This window comes from Bombina bombina, chromosome 3 (genome assembly GCF_027579735.1).
Source record: "Bombina bombina isolate aBomBom1 chromosome 3, aBomBom1.pri, whole genome shotgun sequence".
Taxonomy (NCBI): domain Eukaryota; kingdom Metazoa; phylum Chordata; class Amphibia; order Anura; family Bombinatoridae; genus Bombina; species Bombina bombina.
In genome coordinates this window covers 373,761,503-373,787,753 of record NC_069501.1, presented here as the reverse complement: position 1 = coordinate 373,787,753, position 26,251 = coordinate 373,761,503, and the positions used below count along the sequence as shown (strand labels likewise).

At 36.6% G+C, this 26,251-nt stretch overlaps 1 protein-coding gene across 1 annotated transcript in view; it reads right to left on the bottom strand.

Annotated features, from left to right (window-relative positions):
- Positions 1-5,879: 5,879 nt before the first annotated feature.
- DPT (dermatopontin) overlaps positions 5,880-26,251 on the bottom strand; it is a 195,283-nt gene continuing 174,911 nt past the window's right edge. Inside the window, exons 2-4 of the mRNA XM_053706511.1 lie at positions 15,126-15,251; positions 9,795-9,902; positions 5,880-6,321 (exon numbers count right to left, since the gene is read on the bottom strand). Coding sequence (XP_053562486.1) covers positions 6,255-6,321; positions 9,795-9,902; positions 15,126-15,251 — 301 coding nt within the window. The 3' untranslated portion in view covers positions 5,880-6,254. The remainder of the gene's footprint in view (positions 6,322-9,794; positions 9,903-15,125; positions 15,252-26,251) is intronic.

Sequence of the window (26,251 nt, the reverse complement as noted above, 5' to 3'; positions counted from 1 at the left end):
CGCTTGGATCAAGACTTCAGCCAGATCATGAACATCTTCAGCTCCCGCTTGGGCCAAGACTCCAGCCGGATCATGGACATCTTCAGCCCCCGCTTGGGCCAAGACTTCAGCCAGATCATGGACCTCTTCAGCCCCTGCTTGGGCCAAGACTTCAGCCGGATCATGGACATCTTCAGCCCCCGCTTGGGCCAAGACTTCAGCCGGATCATGGACATCTTCAGCCCCCGCTTGGGCTTGGATGAAGACTTCGGAGCCTGGACGGATCGGTGATACCCGGCGTGGTGAAGACAAGGTAGGGAGATCTTCAGGGGCTTAGTGTTAGGTTTATTTAAGGGGGGTTTGGGTTAGATTAGGGGTATGTGGGTGGTGGGTTGTAATGTTGGGGGGGTATTGTATGTTTCTTTTACAGGCAAAAGAGCTGTTTTCTTTGGGGCATGCCCCGCAAAAGGCCCTTTTAAGGGCTGGTAAGGTAAAAGAGCTTTTCAATTTTTATTTTAGAATAGGGTAGGGCATTTTTTTATTTTGGGGGCTTTGTTATTTTATTAGGGGGCTTAGAGTAGGTGTAATTAGCTTAAAATTGTTGTAATATTTTTCTAATGTTTGTAAAATATTTTTTTATTTTTTGTAACTTAGTTCTTTTTTATTTTTTGTACTTTAGTTAGTTTATTTAATTGTATTTATTTGTAGGTATTTGTATGTAATTTATTTATTGATAGTGTAGTGTTAGGTTTAATTGTAATTTAGGTTAGGATTTATTTTACAGGTAATTTTGTAATTATTTTAACTAGGTAGCTATTAAATAGTTATTTATTTATTTATTTTAGTGAACTGTAGAGCACAGTAGTTAAGAGCTTTATGAACTGGCGTTAGCCCAGAAAGCTCTTAACTCCTGGATTTTCTCTGCGGCTGGAGTTTTGTCGTTAGATTTCTAACTCTCACTCCAGCCAAGACACTAAATAGCGGCGTTCGAAAGATCCCATTGAAAAGATAGGATACGCAAATGGCGTAGGGGGATCTGCGGTATGGAAAAGTTGCGGCTGGAAAGTGAGCGTTAGACCCTTACCTACACGACTCTAAATGCCAGCGGTAGCCCAAAACCAGCATTAGGGCCCCCTAACGCTGGTTTTGACGGCTAACGCAGAACTCTAAATCTAGCCGTTAGATTGCAGCACAGCAGCATGCATGGTTTTATAGACAAAGTTAGGGAAAGATTTAAAATTTCAATAAGATTCCTATAAGTTTAGATCCAGATCATACAGTTATTTAAGCAATTGCTATGCAAAGTTTTGGCAGATTTATCTGAAACAAACTAGTTTTGTTCTCGTTAGTATAATTTTCCATAACAAAATGACAGTTATTTTATTTTTTTATTATGAGCTAACTTTTTTTGCAAATGGGAAATGGAAATGCAGCAAGGAATTCTGGAAGAAATACAGGTTGGAGAAATTGTTCCTGTTGATTCCACCTGAGTTGTGTTGCTGATTGACTGACCATGATTTTCACTTCACCCGGTCCCTTCCTAAGATCTCTAAATAATTGAAGCTAAGTATTTGCTTATTTTAGGTTAAATATAACTTATTTGCTATCTCATTATAATCACTAATAACTAATGTTTTTAAAGAGTGAAGTGCTTGATTATTGCAATCAATTGACCTAGGGGCCAATTTATCATGCCCCATATGCAGCTGTTTTTGCGCGAGCCTTCATAAGACCGTTGCTCCTTAACTCGTCCGCCACCTCTGAGGTAGCGGACAGCAATCAGCCCGATCGGATATGATCGGGCTGATTGACACCCCTCTGCTAGCGTCCGATTGGCCGCGAATGTGCAGGGGGCAGGATTGCACAAGCATTTTATGAGAAATGCTTGTGCATTGATTAATGCCGACAGCGTATGCTATGATAAATCGGTCCTCTAGGCTGAAGTACTGTTGTGTTCTGAACTGAATATAACTGGTTTTCCTGTTACAATCAATATAAATTGTTTTAAGCTTAATCTACTTGTTGATTTCATTATAATAAAGTAATTGCATGTTTTACTGTTTTATAACCAACAATAAACTGTGTAATTGCATAAACCCTTTGGCCTGAAATTATTTGTTGTACCCAAAACACAGACACTGAAACTTTACATTTACGTTTTCAATATTTAAAAATACATCTGCACATGATTATGTGGCTAATCTTTTCTTTTAATACATTATCATATCTAACATTGTTCAGTGTTTAATGCCCTTTTAATTTCATGTTGATTTAACCTTTTTACTGCCAGAGAATGCTGCAACACTTTCCCTTGTGATGTATTGAATCACTTTCCGGTAGTTAAAAGGTTAATATATGTTTCAAACAGATACATGTTTTATTTAACATTTTATAACTGGGTATTCAAGTTTTATCTGGTGATGTCATGATTGGAGGAGCGTATTGGAAGAAGACCGTTCTATTCCGCATGTGTATAGCGTGTACATAGAAGTAAGCCTGTCTAACGATACGCTTACTGATTGGATAGTGAAGATAAACACAGAATATCTGACCGCAGGGGGCTGGAGGGGGATCGAATAAGAATCTTGTATAAATAAAACGTTTGTGAGTAATTTTACATATACTTGCTTAGATGAAATTTGGTGTGTCATATTGAAATAATAAATCAATGACAATTATCTATTTATAGTAGTCATGGTCCCATAAAGAATTTGCAGTTCTTGTTTCAGGGCTATGTTAGATCAGCATTCTTAGCTCACATGCCAGAGTAGTGGAAATGGTTTGAAGGCATCTTTTTAGAGGGAGCTGACCTGAGTTACTAATGCATCATGGTAAATGTAGTTTTCCCCTGTTTCCTTCACGAGGCTGTGGGCTACAGCTACTCATATTTTACCAATGTTTTAATTAAAAGAGCAGGAAGAAATAAAATCGCTACAGAGAGCAGTTTAGGAAAAGGGGAAAAGCATAATGAGAGATATGTTAAGAAGATAGTTTAACAGTCCCTTTAGAAAAACAGGGCAGTTAATTGTAATGTTCTCTATATCTACTCTAGATCTTATGGATATATGTGAAACCTGTTTTCTAAACCCAGAAAGATTTTACCCATGCACATTTTCGACACCACCAAGCAGGCCTATCTTCGGATTGTAAACCAAAAAGGAACATGGTTTACATGTTAGTCACTGAGATCATGGGGACTGCAGAAGGGAGGACCAGGATGTTGCAAAAGTTAGGACGTTCCATGCCATCGTATGGGCATTAAAGCCCAATGCTGTTAAGACAGCATGGAACGTCCTAAGGACGTGAAGGTTTTTTTTTAATGAAACACAAGTGTTGCATTTGAGGCTAAATTACAGCAAAACCAAGGCTATGCAAATAAGTACATTGTAGTCAGGTGCTGACTTATATAATGGCAAGATACTGCTGATAGGCTAATGCCTATTTGCCAAATGCTAAAACTATTCTTACACAATAAAGCATGGTACACAAATCTTCCAAAAGTTCTATGATTCCTGATAACCTCAAGAACTACCAGCTACAGTAAAGACAAAGTTCTAGACTACTGAGTTCTTGTCAATTATTTTACCACCAAACAGCTTAGTTGTTAGATTGGTGTTATTATTATTACTATATCCATGGCAACATACATGTATCCTGCTGAGCTTTTACGTAATGTGTTTGCATGTTCATACTCTGGTCTCCTGCACTGTTACGAGTCATTAAACAGTCTTTTTCTATGGCTACTAGCACCTTTTATATCCTTCTTGAGTGAATGTTTATTCCTGATCCAGCACCCAAGGTCCCTTTTCTAGAGCAGATGGATAAAATGTCTTCCAAATTCAGAAATTTCCTGCATAATTAATGTGTACACTTAGGGGAATTGTCTAGTCAAACTTAAACTGTCATGATTCAGATAGAGCATGCAATTTTAAGCAACTTTCTAATTTACTGCTATTATAATTTTTTCTTTGTTCTCTAGCTATCTTTATTTGAATGTAAGCATAGGAGTCGGTCAATTTTTGGTTCAGACCTGAGTAGCGCTTGCTGATTGGTGGCTCCAGTTAGATACCTATCAGAAAGTGCTACCCAGGTGCTGAAGCAAAAATGGGCCGGCTCCTATACTTACATTCTTGCTTTTTCAAATAAAGATAGCAAGAGAACAAATAGAAGTAAATTAGAAAGTTGCTTAAAATTGCATGCTCTATCTGAATCATGAAATTAATTTTGACTAGACTTTTCTTTTAAAAAAAGAAAGAAAAAAAAAACATTTTTAAACAAAGTATTTTTTATGAGTAATGCCAAGACCTTCATCAAGGCCCACTGTAAAACATGTATTTAAAGGGAATCTCCAGTCAAAATAAACTTTTATTATTCAGAAAGAGCATGCAGTTTTAAGAATCTTTCCAATTTATGTCCATAATCAAATTTATGGATATTCACACTTTCTGGGATACAACATCCTATTGAACATGTGCACAAGCTCACAGGGTATACATATACTAGTTTGTGATTGGCTGATGTCTATCACATGGTACAGGGGGCTGGAAAATGGGAGAAAAAATTATATATGTGTCAGAAATAGGTAGGTGTTAAAATATTGTCTTTTTATTATGCACGTGTTAATTATGCAATTCTACTGCATTAAGTGGTCCTTTAATTTGAATTTATATTTTACATCCTCTTAAACATTTCTGATGTAACTTCCCCAGGGTTCTCTCACAATGCCACTGATTTCTTTAGACACATTGTGGGTATTCTGAACATACCTACATAATGAGTCCCACAACTTAGGAAAGCTTTATTTTTCTTTGCAATTCTTTCAATGTCAGTAGAGACAAATTAGAAGAGATGAGGCTCATAGGCCATGTAACACCCATCATCAAGAAGAGGAGCCGCTTATAATTGCCAAAGCTAATCATCTACTTCTCTCGCATTAAAGTGATCTATCTATCTATCTATCTATCTATCTATCTATCTATCTATCTATCTATCTATCTATCTATCTATCTATCTATCTATCTTTATAGTGTTAAGAAACACCACCATAGTGAGAGATCTGATTATGGTTGGGGGCACAGAGGGGTGAAACTATATAGGATCTGTTATGCTAATTTTTCTTATTATACCCTGTAGTATTGCCTATCAATAATTTGATATGGGAGCTAAAGCAGCGGACAGTAATGGTAAAGGAGTTTCGTCCATTGACTAGCTATACCCAACGTATGTCTCATAAAGTGAAGCAGGGGACAAGTTAAAGGGACAGTCAAGTAAAAAAAAAAATTGAAAGTTTCAAATAGGGCATGTATCTTTAAACAACTTTCCAATTTACTTTTATCACCAATTTTTCTTTGTTCTCTTGGTATTCTTAGTTGAAAGCTAAACCTAGCAGGGCTCATATGATAATTTCTAAGCCCTTGAAGGCTGCCTCTTGTCACATGCTTTTTTATTTGCTTTTCACAACAGGGGAGAGCTTGTTCATGAATGCCATATAGATAACATTGTGATCACGCCCGTGGGTTGTGGCAGACACTGAACTAATTGGCTAAAATAAAAGTCAATAGATAATAAATCATGTGATCAGGGGGCTGTCAGATGATGCTTAGATACAAGTTAATCACAGAGGTAAAAAGTATATTAATATAACTGTGTTGGTTATGCAAAACTGTGGAATGAGTAATAAAGGGATTATCTATCTTTTTAAACAACAAAAATTCTGCTGTTGACTGTCCCTTTAAATCTGCATTGAAATGTCAAGCAACAATCACAGACATCACCCATTGGTCACCCAACCACAAACCCAGACAGCACCAATTATGTTCCTGTGTTACCTAGTTATGCTGCATACTGCCCCAAATCTGACCCTGGGGCCCCAGATCCAAAAACAATAATTACTTTAACCATTGATTTGAATTATAACTTTATTTCTTTATCATTTTTGTTTACACTGATATATTTATCAATCACTACCCAGGGATAAGAGAAGAGTCCATTCATATCCTTTTTTATTTGCATAAGCAAATGTATTTATATAATTAAAATATTCGGAACAATATTGCAAAACGTGTATTGAATAACTGACCTGTGCTAAATATAACGACTTGTTTGTGCTCTACGGAAATATATTTTACTCTCAAATACAAAGATCTGAGCAATTGTGAATTAGAAGATTAAGACAAAGGTACAAAAGGAGTAAATAAAGAAAAAGAAAATAACAAGAAAAAATAGATCAAAACATAGCAATTTAAATCCTTTTGCTGATTTCATAACGCGTTTTCTTAAAAATTTTCAAATTCACAGTTGAAATCAGTCATCCTGCATATGATATATTTCCATTGACGGTCCCTTTAAAAATAATAATAAAAAAATATAGATTAGTAAAATATTTTTTTTAACATCCTAAAACATAGTTTCATAACAGGTTGTGCTCTTTTCTTATATTATTCTGTATCTACTGGATATAATGGACATCCTAAACATTAAAGGATACAATTCTTGGTCTATATCCTGTACATTCACATCCAAATAATAAAATAATAGAAATATGTACAGCCCCTGTATACTGCTGTTTATGATCTGCAACAAAGATGTGTTTAAATAAAAGCTGTTAAAGAATCATTGTTAATGCAGAGATTTCTACTAGTGCTGATTGGTAGATACAGGTAGCCCTCAGTTTACGCCGATGTTAGGTTCCAGAAGGAATGGTTGTAAATCGAAACCGTTGTAAATTGAAACCCAGTTTATAATGTAAGTCAATGGGAAGTGAGGGAGATAGGTTCCAGGCCCCTCTCAAAATTGTCATAATTAACACCTAATACATTATTTTTAAAGCTTTGAAATGAAGACTTTAAATGCTAAACAGCATTATAAACCTAATAAAATAATCACACAACACAGACTTCACTTGAATTTTTTTGCAAACTGTTCTTTCTATGCATTCCAATCTGGACTGAGTTATAGACAGGAAGATCTTGTTCCTTTGAAATCTGCTCGATAGCTCAGGTGTGGTTAAACTGATTAATTTCAGCTTGCTTGGCTTTGCTGCAACACAAGCAGACAGCTCTACCTACTGGCTATTTTAATCAATGCACTGTTTCTCAATGCTTTTCAATAGCAGTCACATGACTGGAAAAAAAGGTTGTTATTCCGAAACGGTGTAAATTGAACCGTTGTAAAACGAGGGCCACCTGTATTCTCCATGGTCTATGCACAGAGCATAATACAATAAAGATATAAGTAATCTGCTTATTTGGGAGCATTTAAAACTTTAAAATGGTGGAGTCTGACAGTACCACATGACACTTGCTGCACAATGACAAATATGTCCTGTAGATGAGAGTGGGTTTTGGTAATGGCTTGGTGGAGACACACAGGTTACAAGCAGAACAGAAGGGTAGTTATGATTTGTAAGCAACGTGAAATATGTAAAAATGTGCAGTATTGTATAGGAATTTGTAAGTAAGGTTACATTTCTTTAGTAAACCCAAAGGTATTTAAAGGGACAGTCTAGTAGAAACTAAATTTGCAAGAATCAGATTGGGCATGCAATTTTAAACAACTTTCCAATTTACTTTTATCATCAAATTTGATTTGCTCTCTTGATATTCTTTTTGGAAAGCTAAACCTAGGTAGATATATGCTATTTTCTAAGTCGTTGAACTGCCTATTATCTCAGTGCATTTTGACTGTTTTTTACAGTTAGACACTGTTAGTTCATGTGTTTTATATAGATAACATGCTCACTCCCGTGGAATTATTTAAGAGGCAGCCATGATTAGCTAAAGTGCATGTCTGTCAAAAGAACTGAGATAAGGGGCAGTCTGCAAAGGCTTAGACAAAAGATAATCACAGAGGTAAAAAGTGTATTAATATAACCATGTTGGCTATATGTTGCAAAACGCGGGGAATGGGTAATAAACAGATTATTTATCTTTTTAAACAATAACAATTCTGGAGTAGACTGTCCCTTTAAAACTGTTGATATCTCTAAGAAACTTTAAAATATATATGAATCCTATCCTAGTAGACCACTATCGCGTCAGTAGTCAGGAACTTGCCACTGCACTGAACTATAATGTGTGGTTCTGTAAATCTGTTTACATAATAACTAAGCTTAAAGGGACGGTGTACTGTAACTAAGCTTAAAGGGACGGTGTACTGTAAATTTGTCTCCCCTTTAATGCTTTCCCAGTGATCCATTTTACCTGCTGGAGAGTTAAATTGTTTACAAATAGCTCCTTAACCTATATTTCTGACACATCAGCTATTTTTGCATGTTGTAATGCCACATATACTGAAAATGTCTACTTCAGTATTGGCTATAAAAAGCTATGTAACCAAGAAGCAGCAGACGATATCACACTACTGGGGCTGGAAGAGATAGGTCCTTTAAGTGTTGGCTTTTGTGTATGCAGAGAAAGATAAGGATGTATTGTACATAGAGAGGCTGATAAGATAAGGGTGTCTGTGCTTCTGACAAGCTCAGCCCATATAGGGTATTTCACATACAAAAATAAACCTAAATACGTAATTTTGCATACATTTTATACTTCACAGTTATTATAACACATCATCGGAAACACATGAAGGGGAACCAATTTTACAGTGCAGTGTCCCTTTAAATTGTAAGGAGCTACACCAACTAATATTTCTGTCTCAGTCTGTGTTCCCTTGTCTTTACTTATTATAGCCCCTGACTAGCACAGAATGTATTGGTACATTGTTTGTAAAGGTAAAAATAATAATACTTTTATCATAGATTTAAGCTTTTCTAAGGACCTGCGTATATATAATTCTGGCCTCAGCAAATGTTTAGCAAGAAATTCTAAAAATTCAGAGACAGTTGTTATTAAAGCCATAGCAACCATAGCAATGAAAAGTAAACTGATATCACAGTTATTATTATGATGTGTGTGGGAGCCCCTCTTCTTTTCTGTCTGTGAGGAGAAACTGAGGTAAATATATAATAGTAGCCAAGAAGTTGTCCTTTAACAGTGAATGTCTTGTAATGCAAGTGTTTCCCAGCTAAGAAAATGTAAATCTTTGTCTTGATAACAAGCGCTGAAAATCATAACACAGTTTTGTGTTTATATGAAAGTTTTACTGTCAGAATAAATATTGTTCCTGTAGCAATATCTTCAGAGGTGAATGTTTGTTAAACAAAGAACTTTGTTTGTTATCTCAATGGACATTTATTTAAAGGGATACTAAACCCAAATTTTTTATTTCATGATTCAAATAGAGCATGCAATTTTAAGCAACTTTCTAATTTACTCCTATTATCAATTGTTCTTTGTTCTCTTGGTATTTTTATTTTAAAAAGCAGCAATGTAAGCTTAGGAGCTGGCCCATTTTTTTGTTCAGCACCTGGGTAGCGTTTGCTGATTGGTGGCTACATTTATATTGAAATTGATAATAGGAATAAATTAGAAAGTTGCTTAAAATTGCAAGCTCTATTTGAATCATGAAAGAAAAAATTGGGGTTCAGTATCCCTTTAACATAAAATATTTATAGGAAAATCATCAATACATATCAGCAACATGAGCTGCACATCATTTTCAAAATGGTGTCTCATCGGCATAAAAATAAGTGATTTAAATGGCTGTTTTTGCTGGGATATACACATGAAAATTCAAGGGCTGGGGAGATTTTCCCCCCACCTTGATCACAGCCATATTTATATTTTATCTACTAGTCTAAATGTCCACTTTACACATAACATATAAAAAGGTAATTGTTTATGAGGAGATTACAATGACAATAATATACAGTACCTAAAGCTGATTAATTAAAGAGGAAACAACATCAATTAACAAACCTTTCAACTCCAGAGAAAGTGGTAGTTGCTCCTCTGATGTAATATCCATAAGAATAATTAATCATATCCGCATCTTCGCCATAATGTCCAGGATATTCATTTGTCAGCCTAAAATTAAAGACAACAGGGTAAGTCTCATTGTTTTTCAACAGCATTTTTATTGTTTTAACTATTTGTTATGAGTATCTATCAATGCTTAAAGGGACACTGTACCCAAAAAATTTCTTTCGTATTTCAGATTGAGCATGAAATTTTAAGCAACTTTCTAATTTACTCCTATTATCAAATTTTCTTCATTCTCTTGGTATCTTTATTTGAAATGCAAGAATGTAAGTTTAGATGCCGGAACATTTTTGGTGAACAAACTGGGTTGTCCTTGCTGATTGGTGGATAAATTCATCCACCAATAAAAAAGTGCTGTCCAGAGTACTGAAACCAAAAAAAAGCTTAGATGCCTTCTTTTTTCAAATAATGATAGCAAGAGAACGAAGAAAAATTGATAATAGGAGTAAATTAGAAAGTTGCTTAAAATTGCATGCTCTTTCTGAATTACAAAAGAAAAAATTTGGGTTCAGTGTCCCTTTAAATAGTTGTCTCTCCTTACATGACATCTGTTATCCAAAAAATAGTGGAAGGAAAGCTTTTCAGTTTTGGATTTTATATATATATTTTTTTCTATTTATATATTTGCAGATTGGCTATTTTAGTGGTAAAACTGTATGCATTTTAGATACAAGAGATGTACATACAGGATTGTGGTTAAAATAATTTATTTTTTCTCTTTCTGTTGTTTGTTCAACATAAGGGTGAGTTTTTCATCTGTATCACACATTTGTAATGTAATATGGAACATTTAAAATAATGTAACAGAGTTCCTTAAACATTGTGAAAAGCTGAGCAGCTGTAAAATGGTTTCTGTGTTCTTTATCTTATGGAAATGTGGCTGAACTAGCTATGTATTCCAAAGTAAAGTAACAAAAGCTTGTAGTTTGTTTTATAGAGAAAGGCTTTCCAAAAATTAGATTACTTTGTGAATTATTAGCTATCATGTTTTAAAATGATTTTGATCTAAATCATTGACTGGTATAAACACAACATTTCTTGATAAATTGTGACATAGATACCAAAACATCACACACTGCTGTAGCAGAATGAGTTTCCTTCCAAACAAGCAAAAGATTAAAGTATTTGTTCTGAACATTGGCTGGATTTTATCAGGAATGCTGCACCCAAAGGATATTGAGTTTACTGACTGAATACAAAGCAGCATACAGAGGCTTCATATAAATTCGTACTATAGCTAAGCCATTAGCTGGCCTTCAGTTTTACTGCATAAAAACAAATGTCCTATGTTTAGTCCTTAAAAGAAAAAGATCAGTATGTGGATTGAGTTACATATGTAGGGTGAAAGGATATAAATATATGAACATGGAAAAACAGCATTTAAATATGAGATAAATGTTTAAGATTAACTAGAAACTAATTTAGGCCACGTTCGGCAAGCGCCGAGACCCAGCACCAGTTAAATCCCCTGAGGGATGAGGTGGCGCTGGGAAGACACCTCATCAAGCCGCGTCATAGTGAGCTGAGATAATCAGACGCTTGCTCTTCCCACTCCCAGCGTTACCAGCAAGCTGGAAGCGCTGGGAGTGACGTCATCTAGGCGTTCAGCGAACGCCCAGCACCGCACTTGGAAGCCTTCCCCTAACTTTCCTTATTTGGATGACCATGAGCATCTGCAGTGCTGGATTGCAAGCGCCGCAGGGCCACATCCTGGACAGAAGAGCAGAGGGAGCCTTCCGGTCAGGACATAGAGCGAGCCTTGTTGTGCGCAGCATAGCGCATCTATTCAAGGACGCTCCATTTCTGGAAGGTGAAAAGTAACGGGTGAGGGGGCTGGGAAGGGGGTGGTAGAAGCTGGACTGAGGGGGTGGAATTGGCTGAGTCGTGGGGGAGGGGGCTGGGTCATTCTTTAAAAAAATCCAGGGCTGGTGTTCTGCCGAGAACTCCAATTCCTCAAAAACTCCAATCTGACGTCACTTTCGGTCAGTCTTCTATTATCACTATCTGTTTTGCCTGTCTTGGGGATCGCACCGCCGATCCTCTGGCATACACCCCAAGTAAACCTTGGGGAATGAGGTTTACAAGGGGGGCTTCCACCCAATGAAACCCCCAGTGCCCATCTGATTGGTTGTGAATCCTGTCACTCACTGAGACAGAGACCAATCAGATGTATGGAATCACTGGAAGTTACTTCAGATTGGAGTTTTCAATGTATTGGAGTTCTCAATAGAACACTGGTCTGATTTCCCAGTCCAGCCCTGAACATTTTTACCTAAGAGCTAAGTTCCCAACCACAAATGAATGGGGGCTGTATATAGCCGACAGTCCTGATTGGCTCACCATCTGTTTTCTGCTTGGGATCTGCAATGCTTGCAGCTTCCAGTTAGGACTTTACTTTTTATTTGATAAACACATAGGACCAGATTACAAGTGGAACACTTTTATTAAATTTAAGTTAATATATATTGTATACACAGTAGTATATTGCACTCTATAATATTCATATAGGCTAGCACAATTGGGTTCTTTCCCTAATATAAAAGATTTCAATGAAGGTGTGCACTAAAATTCATGTCAGATAATACTCAAGAGGTTGATAATACTCATATGCTAAATCACTTGAAACTGATGCAGTAGAACTGTAAAAAGCTGACAGGAAAATATCACCTGAGCATCTCTATGTAAAAAAGGAAGATATTTTACCTCACAATCTCCTCAGCTCAGCAGAGTAAGTTCTGTGTAAAAAGTTATACTCAACTGCTCCCAGCTGCAGGTAAAAAAATTAAAAAAATGAAGAAATGAACAGCAGCCAATCAGCATCAGCAGTGCTGAGGTCATGAACTTTTACTGTGATCTCATGAGATTTGACTTGACTCTCATGAGATTTCATTGTAAACTTCCTTTACCTGATTGGTGAAATAAGATGAGAGTGCACAATGCTCATTCCTTCAGATGTCCCAGGACAGACACACTAAAATGCTGCTTAGAAATCCTTTACAATGGGAGGTGGCTACTGAGGAACTTTTGAGGTAAAATATCTTTCTTTTTTACATAGAGATGTTCAGGAGATATTTTCTAGTCAGCTTTTTACAGCTATGCTGCATCACTTTCAAGTGTTTAAACATTTGGGTATTATGGCCCTTTAAGTTCTTTTACACCTTTCGTGTTTTTGAATGTGAATTCCAAGTGATAACTATTAATACCTGTTTTTTTAAAAACAGTAAATGTGAAGGAGGTATTTCAGATTGCAAGTGAGCTCAACACTAAACTTATGACTTGCAATACAAAGCGCAAAGAGCGCGCTTGTGCCGCTTCCCATTGATAGAATGTGCTATTTATATATTAGCTGTGTTAAAAATACTTAAGCTGCAATTCATTTTCACCAACTGCTTCTAATAACTGATCAAGCAGAGTGTAAAATAATGCACGGTGCGATATCAGTTGCGCTCAGTTTGTAATCCAGCCCATAGTAAAGCAAGGCTAAGTAGATTTAGAACACATCATTTTTGAAACAGAATGTCTGTTTAACTTAAAACAAGTGCTCAGTTTCAAGTTTTATTTAAAAACCTTTACCGCACATTTTGTTTTCAGGCAAAAACACCAATCTTTCATGCTCATATATTCTTATACAGGCCTAGATTACAAGTGGATGGCACAATCTGGCTGAAAGGTAAAAAAATAAAAAGTTGTACCAGAGAATCTTAAATGTCTACTCAATGCAGTAGAATTGTATAATTAACAAGTGCATAATAAAAATATGATTTAAAACCTACTCTCAATTTCAAATAAGCTCTTTTCTGACAAATATAATATTTTCTCCCATTTTCCGACCCCCTTGTATTATGTGACAGACATCAGCCAATCACAGACTAGTATACGTATACCCTGTGAACTTGTGCACATGCTCAGTAGGATCTTGTTCACCAGAAAGTGTGTATATAAAAAGACTTTGCAAAATTTAGTAATGAAAGTAAATTGGAAAGTGTCTTAAAACTGCATGCTGTGTCTGAATCTGTCCCTTTATTGTGGCTGACATTTTTAAGTTGAGCAGATGGTAGAGAGATTAGCTACAGAAATATAAAGTATTTACAAAGATGATATTGTTAATTTTACCTTTCATTCCTGTAAGGGATTGGAAGCTTTTCATGATTCCATGCACAAATAACTAATCAAAAAGTTAATATATTAGCAGTTTATATTAAAACTTTGCTTTTTTTTGCTGGGAGTCCGGCTCATACACCGCTATTATAATTGTCTTGAAGAAGACCCACAAATGGGTGGAAACGTCGACATTTGAACCAATGTAAAACATATTTGGAAATAAAATTGCACTATTTTTTGCTTGAAAACAAGTCCTGTGAGTGCCCTCCTACATCTACATATTTCTACATACTAAGAGGATAGCACCCAGGCGGTTATTACACCTGTGTGGAAGGAGTGCTGGGCTACCGGCTATTTATTTTATATATAAATATATTTATATATATACACAGTGTGCATATATTATACTCTTTTTATTTTGATATATATCCCATAAAAAAACATATATGCCTTTAAAAGAAATGCCTTTAAGTAATGTTACACTTCACTCTGCTGTTCTGTTTCACTCTGCTGTTCTGTTCTCCAGCAGTGTTATTATCAAGAAAGAGTGGAATGTCATATTCTAAAGGAGATAGGGATATCACACTAGTGTGAGAAATTTTTATTGTTATGAGAACACTTTTTGCTAAACACTCGCTACATGAGATAATATGATTGACATAACTTTACACACGCCCACTAAACTGCACTTTATTTATTATAATTGCTGAGAGGGGATACAAGAGTTTTTAGCAACATCTTTGAGAGAAGTCTCAGACATTAGCACCTGTGAAATTTTCTGTGTGTCCCCCACTGAATGATGACGCCGACTGTAACTACAATCCTCTGCCTGTGCAATATTGTACGCTGATATTAATGCCTTATTCAAAACCTGAAGATAAGTAATGCATTTATAGTTTAATCACTGCCTTGCTTTATTAGCTGATTACTGATTTATTTTATTGCAATAAGTTTATAATAAACACTGTTATTATTATACTGCATTCTCGTGTGTGAATTTCCCTTTTTCAGTACTATTGCGAGACCTATTTTGTGATTGCCCCAGCGGTAGAACATAACAATGCCCATTTAATAATCGCACAGCTTTTTCACAGATGATATCAGTTATGATTTTTATTAGTTTTATAGACAAACTGTTATTTAAAAAAAAAATTATTACATGCTTACCAACAACCATATGAACATCTTCGACTGTATCTGCAGCAGTAAAATTGCCATTCCCGATCCAGCACAGCATCAAAGTACTGACTCTGAAATCCAGCAACAAGTCCATTATTTGAGCATGTCTGATACCTGTAAAATACAGAAAATATAGTTACTTTCTAAAAACGTTCTGCTCTTGATCGATCAAACAACAAATTGTTTAGTTTTTTTCTCTTTCTAGTTACAAAGTTTTACCTCTAATTCAATATTTTTTAACATTCACCTTCAAGGACAGAATATGAAGTATTTCCCTGTCAGTGATAATTTTTACACCAAATTTTGATTTAGTTTTCATAGTATTCTGACTAAATTGCATCTGAATTTTTTTTACAGAAAGGTAAGTAGATTTAAGTGTCAAAAACTGTAAAATTGTCATTTGTGATTGTAAGAAGCATTTCATAAACAATTAGGACACAATAAAATATGAAATATAAAATATGTGCTTTATTCATTACAATACTTTGGCCTCTATTTATCAACCTGTCAACTTACCTGCATTCGCCGGCACCAATACGCTCGCCTAACATCGCTGCCGTGGACCTGCATACGTTCTCCAAAATTATCAAGAAAGCTGTCAAAAAGCTGCGCACCAAGTACGGAGCAATGAGCAGCAGACTGTTGTTAACTAACAGTCATCGATCTCGCTGCTCTTCGGCTTATTCGCAGCTTTCTTGGTACCCTGTCACTAAGCACCCACACTATACTATATTGTTTACCCTTATACCGCCGCTCCCGGAGCCCACCGCAACTCTAATAAAGTATTTAACCCCTAAACCGCTGCTCCCGGACCCCGCCGCACCTAAATAAAGTTATTAACCCCTAAACCGCCGCTCCCAGAGCCCACCACCACCTACATTATATGTATTAACCCCTAAACCGCCGCTCCTGGAGCCCCCCGCCACCTACATTATATGTATTAACCCCTGAACCGCCGCTCCCGGACCCCACCGCAACTAAATAAAATGTTTAACCCCTAAACCGCCGCTCCCGGACCCCGCCGCAACTAAATAAAGTGTTTAACCCCTAAATAGGCTTCCCATATTGCCGCTTTAAGAAGGAACACATATGAAAAATACATATGTCAGGGTTCTTATACAAAACATTTCTTTAAACAGCCCTGAAAACAACCCTGACATATGTATTTTTCATATGTGTCCCTTTTTAAAGCGGCAATATGGTCAGCCTACCCCTAAACCGCTGCTCCCGGACCCCGCCGCAACTAAATAAAGTGTTTAACCCCTAAACCGCCGCTCCCGGACCCCGCCGCCAACTACATTAAATTTATTAACCCCTAATCTGCCCCCCCTACACCGCCGCCACCTACATTAAATTTATTAACCCCTAATCTGCCGCCCCCAACGTCGCCGCCATTATATTAAATTTATTACCCCTAAACCTAAGTCTAACCCTAACCCTAACAGCCCCCTAACTTAAATATCATTTAAATCAATCTAAATAAATATTCCTAGCATTAAATAAATTATACCTATTTAAAACTAAATACTTACCTATAAAATAAACCCTGATAGCTACAATATAACTAATAGTTACATTGTAGCTATTTTAGGATTTATTTTTATTTTACAGGCAACTTTGTATTTATTTTAACTAGGTACAATAGTTATTAAATAGTTATTAACTATTTAATAACTTCCTAGTTAAAATAAATACAAAAGTACCTGTAAAATAAAACCTAACCTAAGTTACAATTACACCTAACACTACACTATAATTAAATTAATTACCTAAATTAAAATAAAATAATTACAATTAAATAAAATTAACTAAAGTACAAAAAAAAAAACACTAAATTACAGAAAATAATAAAATAATTACAAGAATTTTAAACTAATTACACCTAATCTAATCCCCCTAATAAAATAAAAAGCCCCCCAAAATAATAAAAAGCCCTAACCTATACTAAATTATAAATAGCCCTTAAAAGGGCTTTTTGCGGGGCATTGCCCCAAAGTAATCAGCTCTTTTACCTGTAAAAAAAAATACAGTACCCCCCACAACATTAAAACCCACCACCCACACACCCAACCCTACTCTAAAACCCACCCAATCCCCCCTTAAAAAAACCTAACACTAACCTCCTGAAGATCACCTTACCGGGAGAAGTCTTCACCCAACCGGGCCGAAGTCCTCAACAAAGCTGGGCAGAAGAGGTCCTCCAGACGGGCAGAAGTCTTCATCCAGACGGCATCTTCTATCTTCATCCATCCAGAGCGGAGCGGGTCCATCTTCAAGACATCCGACGTGGAGCATCCTTCCAGGCCGACGACTACCCGACGAATGAATAAGGTAGGAAAAATCCTATTGGCTGATGCAATCAGCCTATAGGATTAAAGTTCAATCCTATTGGCTGATCCAATCAGCCAATAGGATTGAGCTCGCATTCTATTGGCTGATTGGAACAGCCAATAGAATGCAAGCTTAATCCTATTGGCTGATTGCATTAGCCAATAGGATTTTTCCTACCTTAATTCCGATTGGCTGATAGAATTCTATCAGCCAATCGGAATTCAAGGGAAGCCATCTTGGATGACGTCATTTAAAGGAATATTCATTCATCGGGTAGTCGTCGGCCTGGAAGGATGCTCCGCGTCGGATGTCTTGAAGATGGACCCGCTCCGCTCTGGATGGATGAAGATAGAAGATGCCGTCTGGATGAAGACTTCTGCCCGTCTGGAGGACCTCTTCTGCCCGGCTTCCTTGAGGACTTCGGCCCGATTGGGTGAAGACTTCTCCCGGTAAGGTGATCTTCAGGGGGTTAGTATTTGTTTTTTTTAAGGGGGGATTGGGTGGGTTTTAGAGTAGGGCTGGGTGTGTGGGTGGTGGGTTTTAATGTTGGGGAGTATTGTATTTTTTTTTACAGGTGAAAGAGCTGATTACTTTGGGGCAATGCCCCGCAAAAAGCCCTTTTAAGGGCTATTTGTAATTTAGTATAGGGTAGGGCTTTTTATTATTTTGGGGGGCTTTTTATTTTATTAGGGGGATTAGATTAGGTGTAATTAGTTTAAAATTCTTGTAATTATTTTATTATTTTCTGTAATTTAGTGTTTTTTGTTTGTACTTTAGTTAATTTTATTTAATTGTAATTCATTTATTTTAATTTAGGTAATTAATTTAATTATAGTGTAGTGTTAGGTGTAATTGTAACTTAGGTTAGGTTTTATTTTACAGGTACTTTTGTATTTATTTTAACTAGGTAGTTATTAAATAGTTAATAACTATTTAATAACTATTCTACCTAGTTAAAATAAATACAAACTTGCCTGTAAAATAAAAATAAACCCTGAGATAGCTACAATCTAACTATTAGTTATATTGTAGCTAGCTTAGGGTTTATTTTACAGGTAAGTATTTAGTTTTAAATATGAATTATTTATTTAATGCTAGGAATATTTATTTAGATTTATTTAAATTATATTTATATTAGTGGGTGTTAGGTTTAGGGTTAGACTTAGGTTTAGGGGTTAATAACTTTAATATAGTGGCGGCGATGTTGGGGGCGGCGGTTTAGGGGTTAAACCCTTTATTTAATTGCTGCGGGGTCCGGGAGTGGCGGTTCAGTGGTTAATAAGTATAATGTAGGTGGTGGCGGTGTAGGGGGGGGCAGATTAGGGGTGTTTAGACTCGGGATACATGTTAGGGTGTTAGGTGTAGACATTCCCATAGGAATCAATGGGATATCGCTTTCGCTGCTTTCAGACTCCCATTGATTCCTATGGCATCTGCCGCTTCTAGGGCGGCGGATTGAAAACCAGGTACGCTGGGCCGGAAAAGTGCCGAGCGCACCTAGTAGAAATTTGATAACTTCCAAAAGTAGTCAGATAGTGCTGAACTTGCGTTCGGAACATCTGTAGTGACGTAAGCATCGATCTGTGTCGGACTGAGTCCGGCGGATCGTATGTTACGTCACTATATTCTACTTTTTCCTGGTCTGTAGGGTTTGATAACTAAGGCGAATCAGGCTCGCCACAAATACGTGGCGGAATTCCAGCGTATTTACGGTTGACGGCTTGATAACTAGAGGCCTTTGTCTTCACTTATGATGCCTATTTGTCAGTGTGGGAAATTTGTGTTTTTTCTATATCCATTTCTTTTCTTCTTTTCTTCATAGTTTGTGTCTTCAACATTGGAATTTTATTTAGGTTTTGTCTCATTTCTGTTACAATGTTTCTCAACATATGGTACATGTACAGTATATCTGGGGTACTTGAGCCATAAGAAACAGGTACTCCATGACCCACATTCTAATATTTTTAAAATATTGGCTCTAGTGCAGATTTAGAAAAGCTAAGTAGTATATCACAGATGGAGAGTATACCAGATAACTTTTACCAAGTGCTTCTATAGAAATTGACAAAGTGGAATATTACATACTAGTGTTAAAGCCCATGTACACGGGCCAAAATATTAAAAGAACTGCAGCACAACGGTCCCACCCACCCCCTCTCGCCTCCCTCCAGCAATGGGCCGCCCACCCGCCTCCTTCCTAACCCTGCCACGCCCCCAAGACTATTTTTGCACTGCATTACTCATGGGACATGCAGAAATAGCATGATCTCGCTACTTTTAGCGAAATCACAGCAGAGAGAGGCCGAGATCAGCTGGTCCTTAAGGGCTTTACAACCAGCGCCGTCCTTGCGCTTGTCTCGCGCAGTCTCTACTGCACATGACTGCATCAGACAAGCATACCTGGTCTTTTATTATATAGGATATAGTATTATATTATGAGTTGTGCCAGTTAATGTTTCATGCCACAACATTAAAGGCAAAGTATGCCAACAAGTTCTCCGTGCCAAATAGAACTGTGTCAAATAAACTGTGCCAAATTTGCCAGATTAACTGTATATGGAATAGTATCAGTAATTTAAAGGTGGTATAATAAATATTTATTTTAAAATATGCTTTGCCTACTCATTGCAAATAAGCAGGAGAATAATGGTTTGTATATCTGTGTCTTAACCTTTCCAAAATGTTGCTGTAGAACAGTAGACATTAATACAAATCTCTGAATTTAGAAATATATGCTTGACTACCATATATATGCTCTAGGTAGTTACAGTAAATTAATGCTAAATGTGAAAACATAAGGTTTTCTAAGGAAATATTTATGAAATAACGAATCTCATTTGTGTGGGCACATCACAGAAAAAGAAAATCAGCTTTGACAAATAGGTGGGAAATGGCTTAGAAGTTAAGGGCTTTATGGGCAGTCAAAGGTTTTAAAAAGTATGCATGTTTATGCATTCAGCGTGTTTATCTTATCTCCTTTGACTGTGGTGAAAAATTAAGAAGCTCCTGCACTGATCTAAGCAATCAGTGTGCAGCTTGTAACTAAGTTAAATGGGCAGTATACACCAATTTTTTTTATTTAACTGCATGTAATAGACACTACTATAAAGAATAATATGCACATATACTGATATAAAAATCCAGTGTAAAACTTTTTAAAGTCTTACTTAGAAGCTCCCAATTTAACACTGTTAATGAGATAAGCCTGGGACTCCCACTGGAAGGGGCTAATAGCAGACCCCCCCCCCTCCCCACTCCCCTGCATATGAAAAGACCCATTATACAAACAGAAGCAGTCTAAAGTCTGTATACATCAGTATACATCTAAAACGTTGGGGCTTGGTTAGGAGTCTAAGAATCAACACAATGTTATTTAAGAATAAGCAAAACTATAAATTTTTACAAAAAACACACCCAGATGGGCTATATAAATGGATCATCGACAAAACATTTATGCAAAGAAAAATCTAGTGTACAATGTCCCTTTAAGTGAATGTAAACATATATAAGTACATATGTACTCCAGCCTCCCTAGGAGAAGTGGACACAATTGTTGTAGGTATTTTACAGCAAACGCAGGCAAAATTATGAATTGGATACATGTATACTGCAAAGTTGTTTGATTTTCCTTTATTAAACATTTTTAATTATTACATTTTAATGTTCCCTTAAGTGTGCTGTTTTCTCATCATGACCAACTGAAAATAATTGCATTTTCACATCATTATTTATATTCTGATTTCTGTTAATTAACTTTATACTGTAGGCAAGACAAAGCAATGCTTCATAGAACTTTAAAGCTGCCTGCTGATTTCTCTTTGTAATTTCACTAGTAGCTAATTATGAGAGCTATGTCTAAATGTGCTTTTATGTAGAGATGCGCATTTGGGGTTCGGATGAATGCAATTTTTTTTCATCTTTTTGCTGATTTGTCGAGTTGTTTGATATATGAACAGCCAAATATATTATTGGACATAACATGTGAAAAATTAATGATTGGTTGATGAAATCAATTTGTTTATTAGTTCATTCTGTTTGGTGCCGAAAAAAGGTGCAGGAATTGGGGAAGGAGTTATATTATTTAGTTAATAAGCTCCTTTGTTTGTAATTATGTACAGTGGGTGTTACCATTTATTTGTCTATTGTCTCCTGTCCAATCCTGTTATAGTATTATTAATAACTAACGTTAGGGACAGCCGGTCAGGCACTAAATGTTGGAACTTAGTCATATGGGAGTTGTATGTTATTTTAACATTGAAAGATAGATTCTATTAATTGTTCACATCCTATAATGTAATATTTATTGTTAATATTAATTGTCTATATTAGCGGTTTAAACAATACAACTTTTAAAGTAGACTGTCCCTTTAAAAATATGTTTAATACATACCTATAGGACTCTGGGGGGCCGGGCTAATCTGACCTTTTTCACAGAGAAGAGCCTTTAACGCAGGCTCTGGGATCCGCATAGGGTTGCCACCTCAGCCATGGTTTCCTGAGCACTTATGAGTTACACATGCTTCAGGGTGTGCAGGGAAGAACATGAATAGTGCTGTCCAGGGTTACTATTTTTGTGCTGTCCAGCAGCACAATGCAGGTTTCTCTTTGCACACCCTGCAACATGTATAACTCATAAGTGTCCAGGAAAACATGGCTGAGGTGGCATCCCTAGATCCGCTGCACTAATCCTCCTATTAGCATGGACTTTGTGAAGAAGGGTCAGATTAGCGCGCCTCCCCAGTGTGCTATAGGCAAGTTTTTTAACCTACAGGTGACACTGTGCCACCTGCTGCAAAATAACATTTACATTTTATTAACGAAAACTAATGTAAATGTTAACAAATATTCAGTATTAAACAAAACAAATAACGAATAGCACAGCACACAGATATTCTGGCAAACACATTTTTCAGAATTTTGGTTAGTTTAAAGGGACATTAAACCCTATGAGACTATTACTATCAGCTTATTTATAACATGCTTTTAAAGGGACATGACAGTTCAAAAAGAACATATTTTAATGCTATTGCTCTATTGCCTGCATATATCTATGTGTTTAACCCCAACAAACCCCTCCAGAGCAGCAATACATAACTAGGAGATAGCTGAACATATCTGGCGAGCCACTGACAAAAGTGTGCAGCCACCAATCACAAGCTATCTCTCTCTAGTGTCTTGCTGCTCCTAAGCCTACCTGGATATGTTTTTCAACAAATGATAGTAAGACAACAAAATACATTAAAAAGTCTCATAAAATTATAGGTTATATCTAATCCTGAAGTTTACTTTTGACTTTCATGTCATTTTATAACTTGTTTAAAGTTACAACATGGTGACACCCATTACTTCACAAAGACTAAACTACTAATATACTACTACTACTACTTTATTTTCAGAAATAGGCAGTCATTTTACCCTTGGCTGCCAGTAACCTACAAATCAATAATTGTACCTCACTGGTTGCCAATAACACATGCAAACAGTAGAGATTTGACCTCCTTGACTGCCTCTCACTTCCTTCTGCTTCAGTCTGGTTGAATACTAAATACTAAGCAACTCTATTAAACACATAGTTGAATGCAAGCAATAGTGTATTTATAAAAAGCTCTAATATATGTAAAGGGACAGTCTAGTCAAAATTAAACTTTCATGATTCAGATAGGGCATGCAATTTTAAACATCTTTCCAATTTACTTTTATTATCAAATTTGCTTTGTTCTCTTGGTATTCTTTGTTGAAAGCTAGTTAGGCTCATATGCTAATTTCTAAACCGTTGAACCACCTCTTATCTCAGTGCATTTTGACAGTTGTTCACAGTTAGATACTGCTAGTTTATGTGTGCCATATAGATAACATTGTGCTCACTCCCTTTGAGTTATTTATGAGTCTGCACTAATTGGCTAAAATGCATGTCTGTCAAAAGATCTGAGGTAAGGGGGCATTCTGCAGAGGTTTAAATGCAAGTTAATCACAGAGATAAAAATCATATTAATATAACAGTGTTGGTTGTGCAAAACTGGGGAATGGGTAATCTTGGGATTATCTACCTTTTTAAACAATAAAAATTCTGGAGTAGACTGTCCCTTTAACCCTTTAACCCTTTCTGGTCCTTTAAATGTTAAATTGGTGCGACCAGCAGGTCTTATTTAATTTTCGCGCCAATATTTTTTTAATTTCACAGCTAAATAGCAAGTCACTGCTAGATGTTGCTATTTAGCTGTGAAATTCAAAAGCGGCAAAGTCGGAATATATCCGACATTTGAGCGCATGCGCTAAAACCCTTTGTCGGATATATTCTGACAAAGGACCGCAAAGTATTGAATTTTTGCACTTTATATTTCTTTAATATAAGGTTACGTGTGTGATCCCCGAAGAATACAATTTGTTATTTCCCTAAATGTTTCACCTGCTCATATTAACTTGCATTTTCGCAAAAAGAAATGTTAATCATCGACTACTTGTTAATTGCACATGCTGTGATATTCAATGCCTGTCAATTAAAATAATTTACACATGAATAAGGTTTTCTCTTGACTCATGCAAGTAATGCTAACTGTATTAAATGATGTTATAAATATTTAAGCTTAAAAAGAAGTAACCTGGAATTACTGGAACGTTTTGTATATGTTATTTAGAGAACTATTGTGCCTTTACCATACTTGCTAACTGTCCTTAGTTTTCTAAGACAGTCACAATGTTTGGTCTCCTATCTAGGGTTGCCACCTCGGCTATCTTTTCCTAGACACTTATGAGTTACACATGCTGCAGGGTAAGCAATGGGAACATGTATTGAATGACAGCACAATACATGTTCCTCCCTGCACACCCTGCAGCATGTGTAACTCATAAGTGTCCAGGAAAAGATGGCCGAGGTGGCAACTCTACTCCTATCCCATGACATAATTGTCCTGGACTTCTGTTCCACTTTGTAAAAATCTCTCCTGATGCCTGGGCTTGGCAAAGTTACTTAAATGTGTTGATTTTATATATACAATTCAGCTTACGTTCCTACTTTTCAACAAAAGGTACTAAGAGAACAAAGAAAATTAGATAATAGAAGTAAATTAGAAAGTTGCTTAGAATTACATGCTCTATGATGAAAGTATAATTTGGGGTTTCATGTCTCTTTACATAGTATATTAATTTATTGCAAGACTGCATAAAAACAGAACAAAAAGCAAGAACTTAAAGGACTACTCCAACCAGCATTAAAATGAATGTCAACTTTCATGAATCAGTGCCCGGTTTTTTAAAAAAAACTATTAAAAACAGGGGCACTTTCATTCATGCAAGTGTACATTGCACCGGATTTTACAAATACCTTCTTCTCCTGAAACACCGGATCGCTGATCGCCCCGCCTGCTTCTTCCTGTTGTACTAACAGCAATGACGAAACCAGCTTCCTCCAATCACGGCATGGCCTTACCAGATGAACGCTCCTGGGGGGGAAGCCGTGATAGGAGAGAGCCGATTTTGTCATTGCTGACGAAGTACAGAGGAGCTGCAGGCATGGGATCGGCGATCCGGTGTTTCAGGAGAAGAAGGTATTTTAAAAAAACGGCTGCAATGTAAACTTTCATGAATGAAAGTGCCCCAGTTTTCAATAGTTTTTTTAAAAAACGGGCACTAATTCATGAAAGTTGACATTCACTTTAAACTTGTCTGATTACCTTAATATGTATTTTTATATGCACACTTTGTGAAGCACCAGCTCCTACTGAGCATGTGTAAGATCCACAGAATATACGTATATGCATTTTATGATTGGCTAATGGGTGTCACATGATGCAATAGGAAGGAAAAAAAAACTAACTTTTAAATTTGTCTGAAAAAAAAATCTACTACTCAAATGACATTCAAACTAAGTGTCTTTGCATTGTCTATGTATTATGCATTTATTGATTATGCTATTCTACTGTGTTTAGTAGTCCTTTAATAAGACTACAGACAGCTGGCCAATTAAGGGCTAGATTACAAGTGGAGCGCTATATATTGCTTTCATGAAATCGATATTAGCGCTCCACTTTGTAAAACAAGCGCACAATAATGTGTGCTGGTATTACAAGTTAGCTTGTGTTCGCATTGCTAGGAAGCATTGTGCTCACAAGTGCGCACTTCCATAGGCTCCTATGGGAGCCTCATTTTGATGCCGTCAGAGATGGCATCAGAACTTCAGCGCCAGGGGCTAAGTCGCGCAGCGATGGCAGCAATCAAATATATATGTATATGATTATATACTGTACATATATATCTATGTGTTAAATGTATATAAACATATACAGTATATTTAGGGAACACACATTTCCTATTGACCATAATGTAAAGGCACTCTTCAGTGCCGTTTTTTTCTAACATCCCACTCCCACCAACTTTAACCCCAAAATATTGCCTAGTGCAGTAAATGTATTAAAAAATAAAGATTCTGCCATCTTTATTTTTTAATGAACTACACTAGACAGTATTTTGGGGGCATTTGGGGCAGATTTATAAATAATCGCTAATTGCTACCGGGAGCTTGCGGTAGAAATAACCAGCCACTTGTAATGGCTGGTTAATTATTGCAATCCTGCAAACGGACAAATTTTCCTGTTCACGGGAGCGTAATAATTTAGCGCTCCACTTGAAATCTAGCCCTAAGTGCCCACATGCCAATAAGGGTGATACACTTTCTCCAACATTGGTGTGTCCGGTCCACAGCGTCATCCATAACTTGTGGGAATATTCTCCTCCCCAACAGGAAATGGCAAAGAGCACAGCAAAAGCTGTCCATATAGTCCCTCCCA